This window comes from Lates calcarifer, unplaced genomic scaffold (genome assembly GCF_001640805.2).
Source record: "Lates calcarifer isolate ASB-BC8 unplaced genomic scaffold, TLL_Latcal_v3 _unitig_1988_quiver_606, whole genome shotgun sequence".
NCBI lineage: Eukaryota > Metazoa > Chordata > Actinopteri > Centropomidae > Lates > Lates calcarifer.
Window position 1 is genome coordinate 109,749 of NW_026115900.1, and position 12,021 is coordinate 121,769.

The following is a 12,021-nucleotide window of genomic DNA, read 5'->3' on the forward strand; positions in this document are numbered from 1 at the left end:
AGCAGCAGCAGATCCACGTACATGTAGAAACAACAGAGCTCCTGTTTTATCCTTCCAGTGGTGGACGACTGGACAAGCACTTGTCTGATACTTTGATCAGTCTTTCTGTAACAGATCTGTGCAGGGACTCACTTTAAAAACAGTCCTGCCGTGATCAAGCTGCTGTTTGTGATTATAACCCTTCCAGTGAGTTTGTAATCAATCATGGAAACTGGTGTTATTTCACAGAGAGAGAGAGAGAGGTGTACAAATTCAGCAAATACAGAGACGTGGAGCCGCACCTTGAGTCGGATCTTGAGCTTTGCCACTGACTGTACAAACCAATCAGAAGCTGTGTTGTTGAACTCAAACAGCTGACCCAATCAGAGTGATAAAATGGTGGCTCAGTGATTTATAGGCCTGTGCCAGTGCTGTGACCTCAGCCCTTGGAAACCTACTGTAACTTGAACTCCCTGTTCACAGGTCAAATCATGTGTCAGGAGTTTGTGGAGATTTTGGACGTACAAATTTTGGAGATAGTGTTGAGCAGAAAACCAGAGCACTGAATCCAGAGAGTTACGTTCAGATTTCTTCTTTCAGATCCAGTCAGGAGTCATCATGAAAGCCACTTGTATTTTCCTTCATGTTATTAACAATATGTCAGTCCTGTTTGTCAGTGTTGGTGTTATTGTTGTTTCCTGTGATTCAGTGTTGGACAGGAAACCTGATTGACCTGGAGTCTACAGCAGTTTGTCTCTGTACAGGTCTTCATCTGGTAACAACTGAAGTATCAGTGTCAGATTCTCTGTTCTCCTGAATCCTCATCACTTCTCCTTCACATCTTTGACCTCAGGACGTTTTCCATCCAGGTCAAGGAAAGGTTGGAAGGAGATTTGTTTGAGTATTCAACCTCAGCCACTGAGCAGTGAGAGTCTCCATGTTCCATCACCTGACCTCCTTCACTCTGCCCACCAGAGGGCGCTGACAGTAAACTGAACCACTGACGATTATTGATCACTGCACAGACCAGACGTCACATCTCAGAAACCAATAACCTTTCTTTGTTTTCAATGTTTTATTGATCAGTGATTGATTGATTAACTGAGAAGCCGATGGTTCAGTTTAAAGTGTGAGCCTCGTTGTTGTTGAACAGGTTTAAAAAGCTACAGTTAGCCTCGTGCTAACTTCCTGTTTTAGGTGTTTTATTGGGTCTTTATTGATTAGGAGGACTGAGGAGTGAGGAGGACTGAGGAGGACTGAGGACGGAGGAGGACTAAGAACTACAGACTGAGGAGGACTAAGGACTAAAGACTGAGGACTGAGGAGGACTGAGGAGACCAGCAGCTCCTTGTAGCTCAGCTGGTTCAGCGTCAGGTTGTTGGTTCAGATTCTGTAAGAAACTTCTCTTGAGATAAGAAACTACTAAAGAAAGTAATCACCTGCAGCAGGTGGACTCTGTCTCAGGTTCTTGGGTTCAGGTTCAGGTGAGAGGCTGCAGCAGAGGACGTCTGACCCAGGTTCATCGTGTGGTCCTCTTTGTGTCACATGACCTCAGGTGTTTGCAGGTGTCATCTACAGTTTGTCCACCAGATGGAGACAAACTCCAGGAAACAGTTTGACTCAGTCTGAACCAACATCATCTGAAGGTTTACTGTTAACGGACATTAGAATAAAACAGACACATTCACCTACTGAGAAACACTCAAACACACAAATTTACAGCAGCAACAAAACAACAAAATAAAACCTGTAGAGTTTTATCAGCTGAAACAATAATGTTATAGTTTGAATCGGTTATTTATTTTTCATATAAAACAGTGAGGCCTGCTGATTTTGCTGTTTATTACACTGTATATTTAATATTTTAACTTTATTGAACATGATGACGTTAATTAAACATTTTGATTCAAATATTTATTTTATTAATTGTTTCTGTTTATTTATTTATTATTTTATTATTTGATCAGATTCATGTTTTAAAATGTTTGTATGAATCAACTGATCAGCTGAGTTCAGGACTGAAGCTGCAGCTCAGACTCAATAAATGTTTTCTATTGTACTCTATTGTTGTTTATTGTTTTCTACTGATTTCAGCTTAAATTCATTCATTCATTCATTCATTCATTCATCGCCACAGCCCCATTTTAAAACATTTGTATTTTTATGTTTGGAAAATTTACAAATCACAAACATGTTGTATACAAACAAACATGTAATAATAATAAACAACTGATCAAAGAATGATCAATAAAACCAAACTTTGATGAAGAAGTAAAAGAAGAAAAAGGTAAAATGATTGATTATAAATCATAAATATTAAACCAGGTCAGACAGATGATAGAATTATTTCTATTATTGTCAGCGAATGAAATTCAAAAATAAAATTATTTTGTTTCATCTTTATAAATATTACTCCATGTTGTTTGTTCTTGGTGTCTGAGCTGCTCTTCGTGTTTTCATCTTTAATGTTTGTGCTTTTTTCTCATGTGGCTGTGATTTTACTCAGTTTTTATAACTCTTCTTCACTTTTACAATAAAAGTCCATGAGTTGACTTTGTCCTGATGAAGAGGACAAAGGAGACATTCCAGACGATCGGAGGACGAGTCAGCAGATTAAAAACAGAGAACGCACCAGGTTTGGACATCTGGAGCCGCCAGTCAAACCTGAATTCATTAACCTCCTCTGTTAATTAATTAAAGATGTGTCAGGTTCAATTAGCAGCAATTAAAGAGCCAGAATCATTTCAATCGAGCCTGATTGGCTGCTAGGCTGGAGTCTGAACCATCACAGGGAACAAACAGGGGAGGACAGTCCCTCTGTCTGCGGCCTAGTAGACCAGACTGAGGGCATCACCAGCCTGACAGACCAGACCAGACTGAAGGAACACTGGGAACAGAGAGAATGGAAGGAATACTGGGGACAGAAAACAGAGGGAACACTGGGAGCCGAAGGAACTGGGGGAACACTGGGAAAAGAGAAAACAGAGGGAACACTGGGAACAAAGGGAACAGAGGGAACACTGGGAACAGAGAGAACAGAAGGAGCACTGGGGACAGAAAACAGAGGGAACACTGGGAACAGAAGGAACTGGGGGAACACTGGCAACAGAGAGAACTGAGGGAACACTGAGAACAGAGAGAACAGAGGTAAAACTGGGAACAGAGGGAACACTGGTAAGGGGACCAGGTAGGTACAGGGCTGAGGGGAGAGGGAACAGGTGAGAGGATGAAATACACTGGTACAAGAAGTAAAATCATATCTGAATTTCAAAATAAAACAGGAAATAAGATGCTGATGTTAAATCTGTCTCACAGCTTTATTTTCTAAGATCAGGTGTGAAAACCCCTCCTAAGGGACGTATAGGTGATCAGTCGGGTGTGATTAATCTGATCATGTGCTTTGTCCCTGATGAGGTTTTGTTTTGTCCTTGTCCCTGATTCTGTGGTTGCTGTTGTTCAGGTTCTGTCAGAGCTTTAACAGCTGTTCTCTCTCTGAACCCAACACCTCTAATATGTATCATGTCCACCTTTCTGAGGACACCTGAGGACACCTGAGAACATCACATGATGATGATGATGATGATGATGATGAAACAATACATTAATAATGGAATCAGATAACTAAACACAAAGAAACACAGACTCTCTGGATTTTTATTATTGTCAGAAATAAAATCACTGAATAACAAATACATAATTTATTTTCTTTAACACAGTTAGCATCAGAGCGGCCCTGGTCCTGGTCTCTGCTCTGAAACAACCTCAAAGAGAAGAAATAAAACTGATCCTGATGATGTGATCTACAACTGACCTGAGACCAGATCAGACCTTAGACCAGATCAGAGCTGATCCTGATTCTGAATCAGGTTCATGAGACGAAGGAAAAAGAAACATTTAAACTTTTATTTCTTCATGTAAAAACAAAGGGGTGTAAAATCTTTCTCTCTCTCTGTTTCCTCTTGGTGTCGCTCTTCCCTCGCTCGCCTCCTCTCTGCTGGGATGGAGGGAATTCCCTGAACTGGGACGACTGGAAATCCCTCAGCAACACACACACACACACACACACAGTTTTTCTGTTTGCCGCTGAAGGTCGAGCGCTTTGTTTCCTCTCATTTTATTTTCATTTTTCTGGTTCCTTGTCTGTTTTTTCTTCTTCTTGTCTCCGGGTCTCTTAGCACCTGCAGTAGAGTCAAACAATAGAGTCACATTAGAATAAAACCAGAGGAAAACATGAAATAAACATGGCAGATGAATCACATACAGTCAAATACACCAAAACAGAAAAATTAAGGTAAAAAAAGACAAAAGCAAAAAAAAAAAAAAAAAAAGATAAAATAAAAGACAGTGGATTAAAGTAGAAGTTGAGGACTGAGATGAAGTAATCAATAATCAGAAAATAATACTTTTTTAAAAATTAACTGATTTCAACCAGGCGTTTAAAAACGTATGATTTAAGATTTAATGTGACAACAGGAAAATCTTGATTAAAAATTCAAATTAATTTTGAGACAATTTAAATGAATTGATTGTTTTAAATTAAATGAGTCTGTTTCCTCTCAAATTTAATTTGTTCTGAACCTGGATTAATTCTGACAGATTTTAAACTAAATGAGTCTGATTGATTTCAGATCAGTTTGATATTTAATGACCGACTGTTGTGATGTGACGAGATAGACCTGCAGACCGATGGTTTAACACCTGACGCTCAGACTGAAGGTGACCGAGCTTCATGTCTCCGTAAAGATCATCCAACTCTGACCGAGCTTCATCAAACGCTACATTCACCTGTCTGAACCTGGAGAGACCACTCAGATAAACCTGACAAGTTTTCTCTCTGTGGAAGGAAACAGGCCGAACAGAAAATAAACTGTGAGCAACTAAAGTTTCTGATCCTTCCAGGTTTAGTTGATCAGATCATCTTCACAGATGAACACCACTGTTCTGATGTTTGAAGCCTAAATCCAACCTCCAGAAGTAAGAAGCTAATGTTAGGCTATAAACCAACTACACCACGGTCACATGACGTCAACGTCTCCACCACTAAGCTTCCAACTGGTCATTTCATTTAGCTCTGAGCTCTTCTACAAAAGCCTTTCTTCTTAGAAAGTTAGTGAGAGTTTGAAAGAGCGTGAGTAGAAACACAACGAGGCTGTAAAGGTGGACTGGTGAGTAGATGGGTTTTCATGTTAACGTCCCCGACAACCTCTGTAGTCTCATTTAGACACTCGTTAGCAACTGCCTTTTTTAAGACACGTAAAAGCTTCAAACATCAGGAGTGGGGGATTTACTCACCGATTTTATGTCCGAGAATAAAACCTGAAAATGTCTTGAGCTTGTGTTAAAACCACAGACCTTATTTCAGACATTTAACCAGAAACACATTTCCAGGTTTTAGTCTCTGTCCCGCGGCTGTGTGAAGATTATACTCAGATGCCGAAACATCAGCTGATCGATCGATTGATCAGTGATCTGAGTGTTGGTGTGAAATGATGTGAGGTTCAACACACACACACACACACAGAACAAAACACACTGTCTGTTTAAATGCTGCTGTAGTTTAAACTGACTGAATGTTTTTTACCGAGTCAGCCAAGTGTGTGTGTGTGTGTGTGACAGCTGGCCCATCTGACTTTGCCGTGACATCTGGGAAACCCGCTGGTGTGCCGCTGTGAATGCCAGTTGATGTCGCTATTTAAATGCAAATGTGTGTGTGTGTGTGTGTGTGTGCGCGCATGATGGTGGTTCGACACACACTCACAAAAGGAAAACACTTCACACACAATAGAGGAGGGTGTAACACACACACACTCTGCAGTAGTGTGTTGGCTCGTCCGTCGACTCGTCTGTAAATCAGACGATAAACTGAGAAAATAAAAACTGATTCAATCTGTTTCTAATCTTCATCGCGTCACAGGTTTTATTTTATTAAATTTAATCAATAGAACAAATTAAAAAGGAAATACTCACTGATTTAATTTAAACTCCAAAATAGATTTTTGTTTTCAACTGAAAAAACCAGAGAAGAAGAAAGAGCTGCAGTAGAAACATTTTAGATTTAAATTATTTATATTTCTGTCTTTAAGGTGAGAAAATATCATTTTGTTATATTTAATTTTAAAGCAACTGACTGAAAAATAGAAAGAGCATCAGAGTAAAAATTCAGACTAAATGTTTGAGCGTTTAGCCTCAGGTGAGACTCACCTGGGAATCAGATGGAAATTCAATCTTTTCTCTGCTCATTCAGAAGCTCATAGAGAAAACAGTAGATTTTAACCACAGAGGAGAAAATGAAGAATAAAAGAATAAATCTGCGTTCATGTTGTTAAAGTGTGAGAGTAAATGTGAGGATAATTCATCATCACGTCAGAGCGAGCGTGGGAGGATTGATCACCTGCAGCCGATGGATCAGATGTAACCGAGTTTCTCTTCATGTAAATGAGATCAAACCGATTTAAATAAAGACCAGAGGAAATGGTTTGATTCAGTTTGGCTGATTTACTGAGGGTTCAAACATCTTCTCTTCTTCTGCTGCAGTTTATCGTGTTTCACATCTTTTCTCTGATTTATACTCAAACTATTTTCAGAGATAAACAAAAATCAATAACAATAAAAACCGATCAATACTTTTTCACATGTTAAATCAGAAACAAAAACCTCTGAAACGCCAGGGTTTACTGATGCTGGAGAAAAACTGAAAGAAACCAGAGATACAATAAAAACATAAGATAAAATAAAATAAAATAAAACAATAATAATAAAAGAATAAATAGAAGAATAAAAACAAAACAAAATAACATTTTCATACATTCGAAAATGTTGGAAATGAAATAAAAGCAGCAGTTTAAACAGAGGAAGAGAAAAATGTGATTGTCCTGTGTCCGTGACTGGACCCCCCCCCCCCCCCTTCCCCACAAACACACACACACGCACAGGTCAGGGATTTGTCCCGAAAGAACGAAGCCTCATTTGGAAATCAGATTGCCATCTCCTCCTCCTTCAACACCTCCCTCCCCAGCTCATTTATTCGTCCATTTAAATTAAATGTCCAATTTTTTATTGCGACAGAGAAACAGAAAGAGTTTACTGTCTCTGGTATCATCTGCGTTACTGTTGGTTTTATTATCATCATTATTACTGTTATTGATTATTATTATGATGTCAGTGATCAGTTTGATTGATCTCCTCGGTCTCATCAGTTTCTGCAGCCGTGATTTTATTTTTTTCATTTTGAAAATAAAAGAATAAAAGTCTTCAGTTTGTTCACTCACCAGACGCTGCTCCTCCTTCTTCACTTCTTCTCCATCGCTTTTTATTTGTTCCTGTTTTTCTTCTTCTCCTGTTTCTTTTCTTTTCCTCTTTGTTTTCTTCTCAGGTTGAATTTGGTTGGGAAAAGAACATCCTCCATTTCTTCTCTTTCTCTTTTTCTTCCTAATTTTTCTTCCATTTTCTTCACTTTGTCATCCATCTCCTCCTCCTCTCCTCTTTTCTCTCTTCATCCTTTGCTCAGTTTAAATCGTCCTCCTCTTTTCTCCTCCTTCGTGTTCTCTCAGTTTTTATTCTGCTGAATCCTCTCTTCTCTCTTTTTCTTCCTCCTCTCATTGTTTTTCAGTCCAGACTCGGTCCTCCCCTTGGAGCCTCCGAGGCCTCGTCCCCAGAAGACTGGAGCGCTGTTAATCTGAAAAGCCTGTCTCACTTCCTGTCTGAGAGATGACGATCGGCAGCAGGAACATGACCGATCTGGCACAAGTCTGGCTCAGGTCTGGCTGTGCTTTACCCCTGGCTCAAGTCTGGCTCAGGTATGGCTCTGATTTATCACTGGTCTGAGATCAGTGGTAGACCCAGGTCCTGCCTCGGATCTGGACACAGACATAAACCACTTCCAAAAACTTTAATAAGATGTCATTAGTCTGTTTTGTCCAATCACTGCAGGCCCTGAGTCCAGAGGGAGGACTCAGTGGATCTGGATTCAAATAATCTCAAACAGCAAATTTCAGAATAACAAAGTTTTCACTGTGTTGAGTCCAGACTCTGCAGGACTCCCGACTCTACAGGACTCTGGACCCTGGTCTCTGTAGTTTTCAGGATAATTTTAACACCATTTTTCTGCTGCAGTGAATTTTTGTTTTGTTGGTTCTGATCCACCTGAATCTGGATCTGATCCTGCTGACTGTGGGACAGAGGAACAGGGACCTGCACCATGGTCTGGTATCTGTGTCTGGATCTGGAGAGACCAGCAGAGGATGCTGGTTCAGGACCTGAAGACCTCTTCCACAGTCTGTGGACAGGGGTGATGATCCCTCACTGGGTTCCCACCAGAAACCAGATCAGATCAGATCCTTCATCTAACTGAAGAGAGAGAGGACTGCACTGGGTGATCAAGAGCTCTCTCTCTCTGGTTGGTCGGTTCGAGCTCCCGCCTCCTCCCTCCTCCTCCCTCTCTCTCCCTCTCCTTCTCTCTCTTTCTCTCTCTCCCTCTCTCTCACCTCTCCTCTCCTTATATGGTCGGGCCCCGCCCCCCGCTGTGATGTCGTCAGCGGCTCAGAGGAAGACCCGTGGGGTTTTTGGGTTTTGGCGTCCAGTCCTGTGGGGCCGCAGGGCTGAGAGTTTCTCCTCTGCTCCTCATCCCTCCATCCTCAGCCTGCCTCTCCTCCTCCTCCTCTTTGGGGAAAAGAAAAAAGACACTTTGCTCGCGCTCGATTCGCCGTCCGGACCCAGCTCTGTTCTCCCCTCATTTTCTCGTCCTCTGAGGATTTTATTTCTCTTTTTTCCTCCTCCTCCTTCCTTTCTTTCATCATGACGACGAACAACCACAATTTTTAAAATATCCCTAAAAAAAAGAGAAACTCTGAAAAAGATTTTTTTTCTGTTCTGAGTGAAAAGTTGAATTAAACCTGAAAAACAGACACAAACTTCTGCAGAAGAATAAAACTCCTGCTTCACTTCTTTCTTCTTTTTCTTCTTCCCTCATTCCTTCATCCTCTTCCTGTTTCCTTTCCGTCTCCGTGGTTTTGGACTCGATGTTTTCGATGTTTGTGAAGAACTCATCGTCCGTCCTGCAGAGCTGAGCTTTTTTCTCTCTGCTGGACTTTTGTTCTTCTTCTTTTTCTCTTGTTGTTTTGTTTTTGTGGTTGTCCGGCGGCGGCAGTCGGAGCGTTAGGGCCCCGGAGATGTTCGGGATCCAGGACAACCTGCCCCGTGGGGCCACGGCCAGCATGAAGGAGGAGCCGCTGGCAGTTCGCTCCTGGATGCACTCGGCCGGCGTGGTGGATGCCAACACGGCCGCTCAGAGGTAAACTTGCCGCCGCCCCAGAGGGATTCTGGGAGCTGTGGTCCCAACGGAAAAAACAGCCGCTCAGCAGGAAGGTTTCGATCAGACAGAGAGGGATTTAAATCACTGAGTTCCTCATCCAGAACATTTAAAACATTTAATCTAAGACGACAAGAAACATCTGCAGCTCAAATTTATTTTCTGTCATTCATTTTAAAAAAACACAGATTTTCTGGTAATTGGAGAAAATTTGTTGCAGATCTTCTGAAGCTGAAGGAAAAAAAGAGTTGAAACTGGAAGAAAAGGGATGTTTGTAAAAGATGAAACTGAAGGCAAAGAATATTTCAGTTTCTGAGGTTGAAGGTTTTTATTAGTAAAGATTCTTAGAAAAAAAGAAAAAAAAATTCATCAGAACAAATAAAATCAGTTTCTACTGTGGATTAATTTCAGACCTCATATGATATTTGTAGTGTTTTTTTTTTTGTTTGTTTGTTTGTTTTTTTGTAACTTCAAGCTTCAGTTATTAAACTAATGTCTCAGATTTTCTTCTGTTATTGCTGATTTATCTGAATCATAATTCTCATGTTTCAGGATTTCAGATTTCAGCTGAAGGTCAGAAATAATAAGTCAAACAGAAGAAACTGATCTAAATTAAAACTGGTTTTATGTGAGGGTTCATTTAGTTTTCAGAGCTTTGAAACTGAACGCTGAGTGTTTCTGAGTAAAGGTCAGAGTCTGAAACACTGGTTTTATTTCTCTGATTAAAGTTGAGTCTGAGCTGCAGATCAAACCTGATCAATAATGATCATTAATGATCAATAACATCTGTTTAAATGTAATAATAATAATGATACTGATCATCACAGAACTAAATAAAATCTGTAACTTAAGTTGAATATTCACAGTAAACATTGTTTATTAAACTGAGACATCGTCTGAAACTGATTTTAACAGAAAATAAAAAAACTGTTCAAATGTTCAAACATCAGTTTGTCAATACAGTTTTAGGAATAAATTTGTTCATCTGATGAAGATGAAACTTTATTTTAAACAAGTTAAACTGTTCTCAGATGAATATGAAATAAAGAATCTGTAACAGAAATAGAAACAGTAAAGTTAGAGTTTACTGATAATTTTAAAATTTAAAAGAATAAAATTTACTTCATTAGTTTCATGTAAAAATGTTAATTTGCTGAAGCTTCACGTGAATCTGTTCATGTTGAGATTGGAAGTAATTTAAATTCTTTTATAACAAATGTGATGATGTAAAATTTAGATTTAAAATAAAGAATGATTAGAGTCAAGAGATGATCAGAAATCTGCTGCTTCTCTTTTTCTCTGTCCAGATGAAACATGACGTTTAACATCTGTAACATTATTCACAGTACAACTCAGAGTTTATGATGTTTGTGTTAAAAAGCCTGAATAGGTTTCTGTCACTTATCTCAATATTAAACAAAGATTATTTTAGATTTTTTTCATTATTCACTATAAATTTCCAGTTTGATTTGTGATAAATATGAAACAGAAATGACAGGATGATCAGAAACATCTTTGTTCAGAGCTGCGTTCAGATTTATTATTAAAAATGTGAAGACTCGGTTTATCTGCAGAGATGTTTGAATAAACTGTTCTCAGATCAACTCAGACGATTAGTAATAATCAGCAGTGATCAGTAATGATCAGTTTGTTGTGTGTGTGTCGGCCTGAAGCTTCACTGTCAAAACACAAACAGGACAAAGTGTTTTAATGAGGTTTGTGTTTCCTGTTGAGGTCAAAGCTGCAGTTTGACTCCTGAACATGAATATTAATAAAAACCTGATGAATCGTTTCCCCACAGTGAAAAGTATCTGCTGTGAACATTATTCATTCATCTGGAGGTTACAGCCTGAAGCTCCGGCTCTCACTCCTCTAAATGTTTCATCCTCAGATTCATCACTTCACTCAAATATTTACTGTAATTAACTTTAACATCCAGATGTTTGACATGTTTTAGAGTTTAAACTGATCAATGACTTATCGATTTCTGATCAGTCTTTGATCAGATCTTTTTATTGTAATTATTATTATTATAGCACACAGATTAATATGTGTGTGTTGAAAATGAATGTGGATGTTCGGACTGAATGAAGCTGCTTACTGGTGTTATATTTCATGTTTAATCCAGAACACATCGGCTGTTTCAGATGGGTTAAATTCATAAATTATAAATTAAAAACATGAATAAATATTATAAAGGTCATCTGTAGGAGTTACAGTCGGAGGAGTCATAGAGGAAAAACATAAAAACATTTAACTGTCCTCAGATAAAACTAACATTTAGACTCAGTGTTTCTGCTTCATCACATCAACTCTTGTTCATTTTTTAAAATTATTTTTTGTTCTAATTTTCAACTTTTTTTGATGCATATTAATTTTAATTGTCATCATCTTCATCATCATTTCTCAGCAGAGACTTTATATAAAATCACTGACACCCTCTGAGATTCACCTGTTCAGTCAGAACACCTAAAACATTTCACAGAACTGAACTTTATTATTTTTCTGTCATTTAGTCGTTTTCATGTCGAGTCGGTTTCAACATCTCTTTTATGTCAAGTTTAATAAAATGTACTTATTTTATTTTTGTTAATTTGAATAAAATCAGTTTGATTTTTAGACATTTAGTTATCAGGTTATTAACCTACAGATGTGAATTTAGTTTGGTTTGACCTCTCATACATCTGAACTGCTACCTGCCTGTCTCACTGCCTGTCTCTCTCTGTCCACCCTGT

General features: G+C 38.9%; 1 protein-coding gene and 1 long non-coding RNA gene across 8 annotated transcripts in view; one reads left to right on the forward strand and one right to left on the reverse strand.

The window, feature by feature from the left end:
* Window positions 1-3,615: 3,615 nt before the first annotated feature.
* Window positions 3,616-8,442, reverse strand: LOC127139648 (uncharacterized). Its single transcript, XR_007809945.1, has 2 exons — window positions 7,248-8,442; window positions 3,616-4,157 (listed from the first exon to the last, which is right to left on the reverse strand). It is a non-coding gene; the product is annotated as an uncharacterized LOC127139648 (long non-coding RNA).
* A 141-nt stretch (window positions 8,443-8,583) lies between these two features.
* ebf3a (EBF transcription factor 3a) overlaps window positions 8,584-12,021 on the forward strand; it is a 38,120-nt gene continuing 34,682 nt past the window's right edge. For all 7 annotated transcript variants that reach the window (XM_051067767.1, XM_051067768.1, XM_051067771.1 and 4 more), the window contains exon 1: window positions 8,584-9,268. In XM_051067767.1, the coding sequence (XP_050923724.1) occupies window positions 9,147-9,268 (122 nt within the window). In that variant the 5' untranslated portion in view covers window positions 8,584-9,146. The remainder of the gene's footprint in view (window positions 9,269-12,021) is intronic.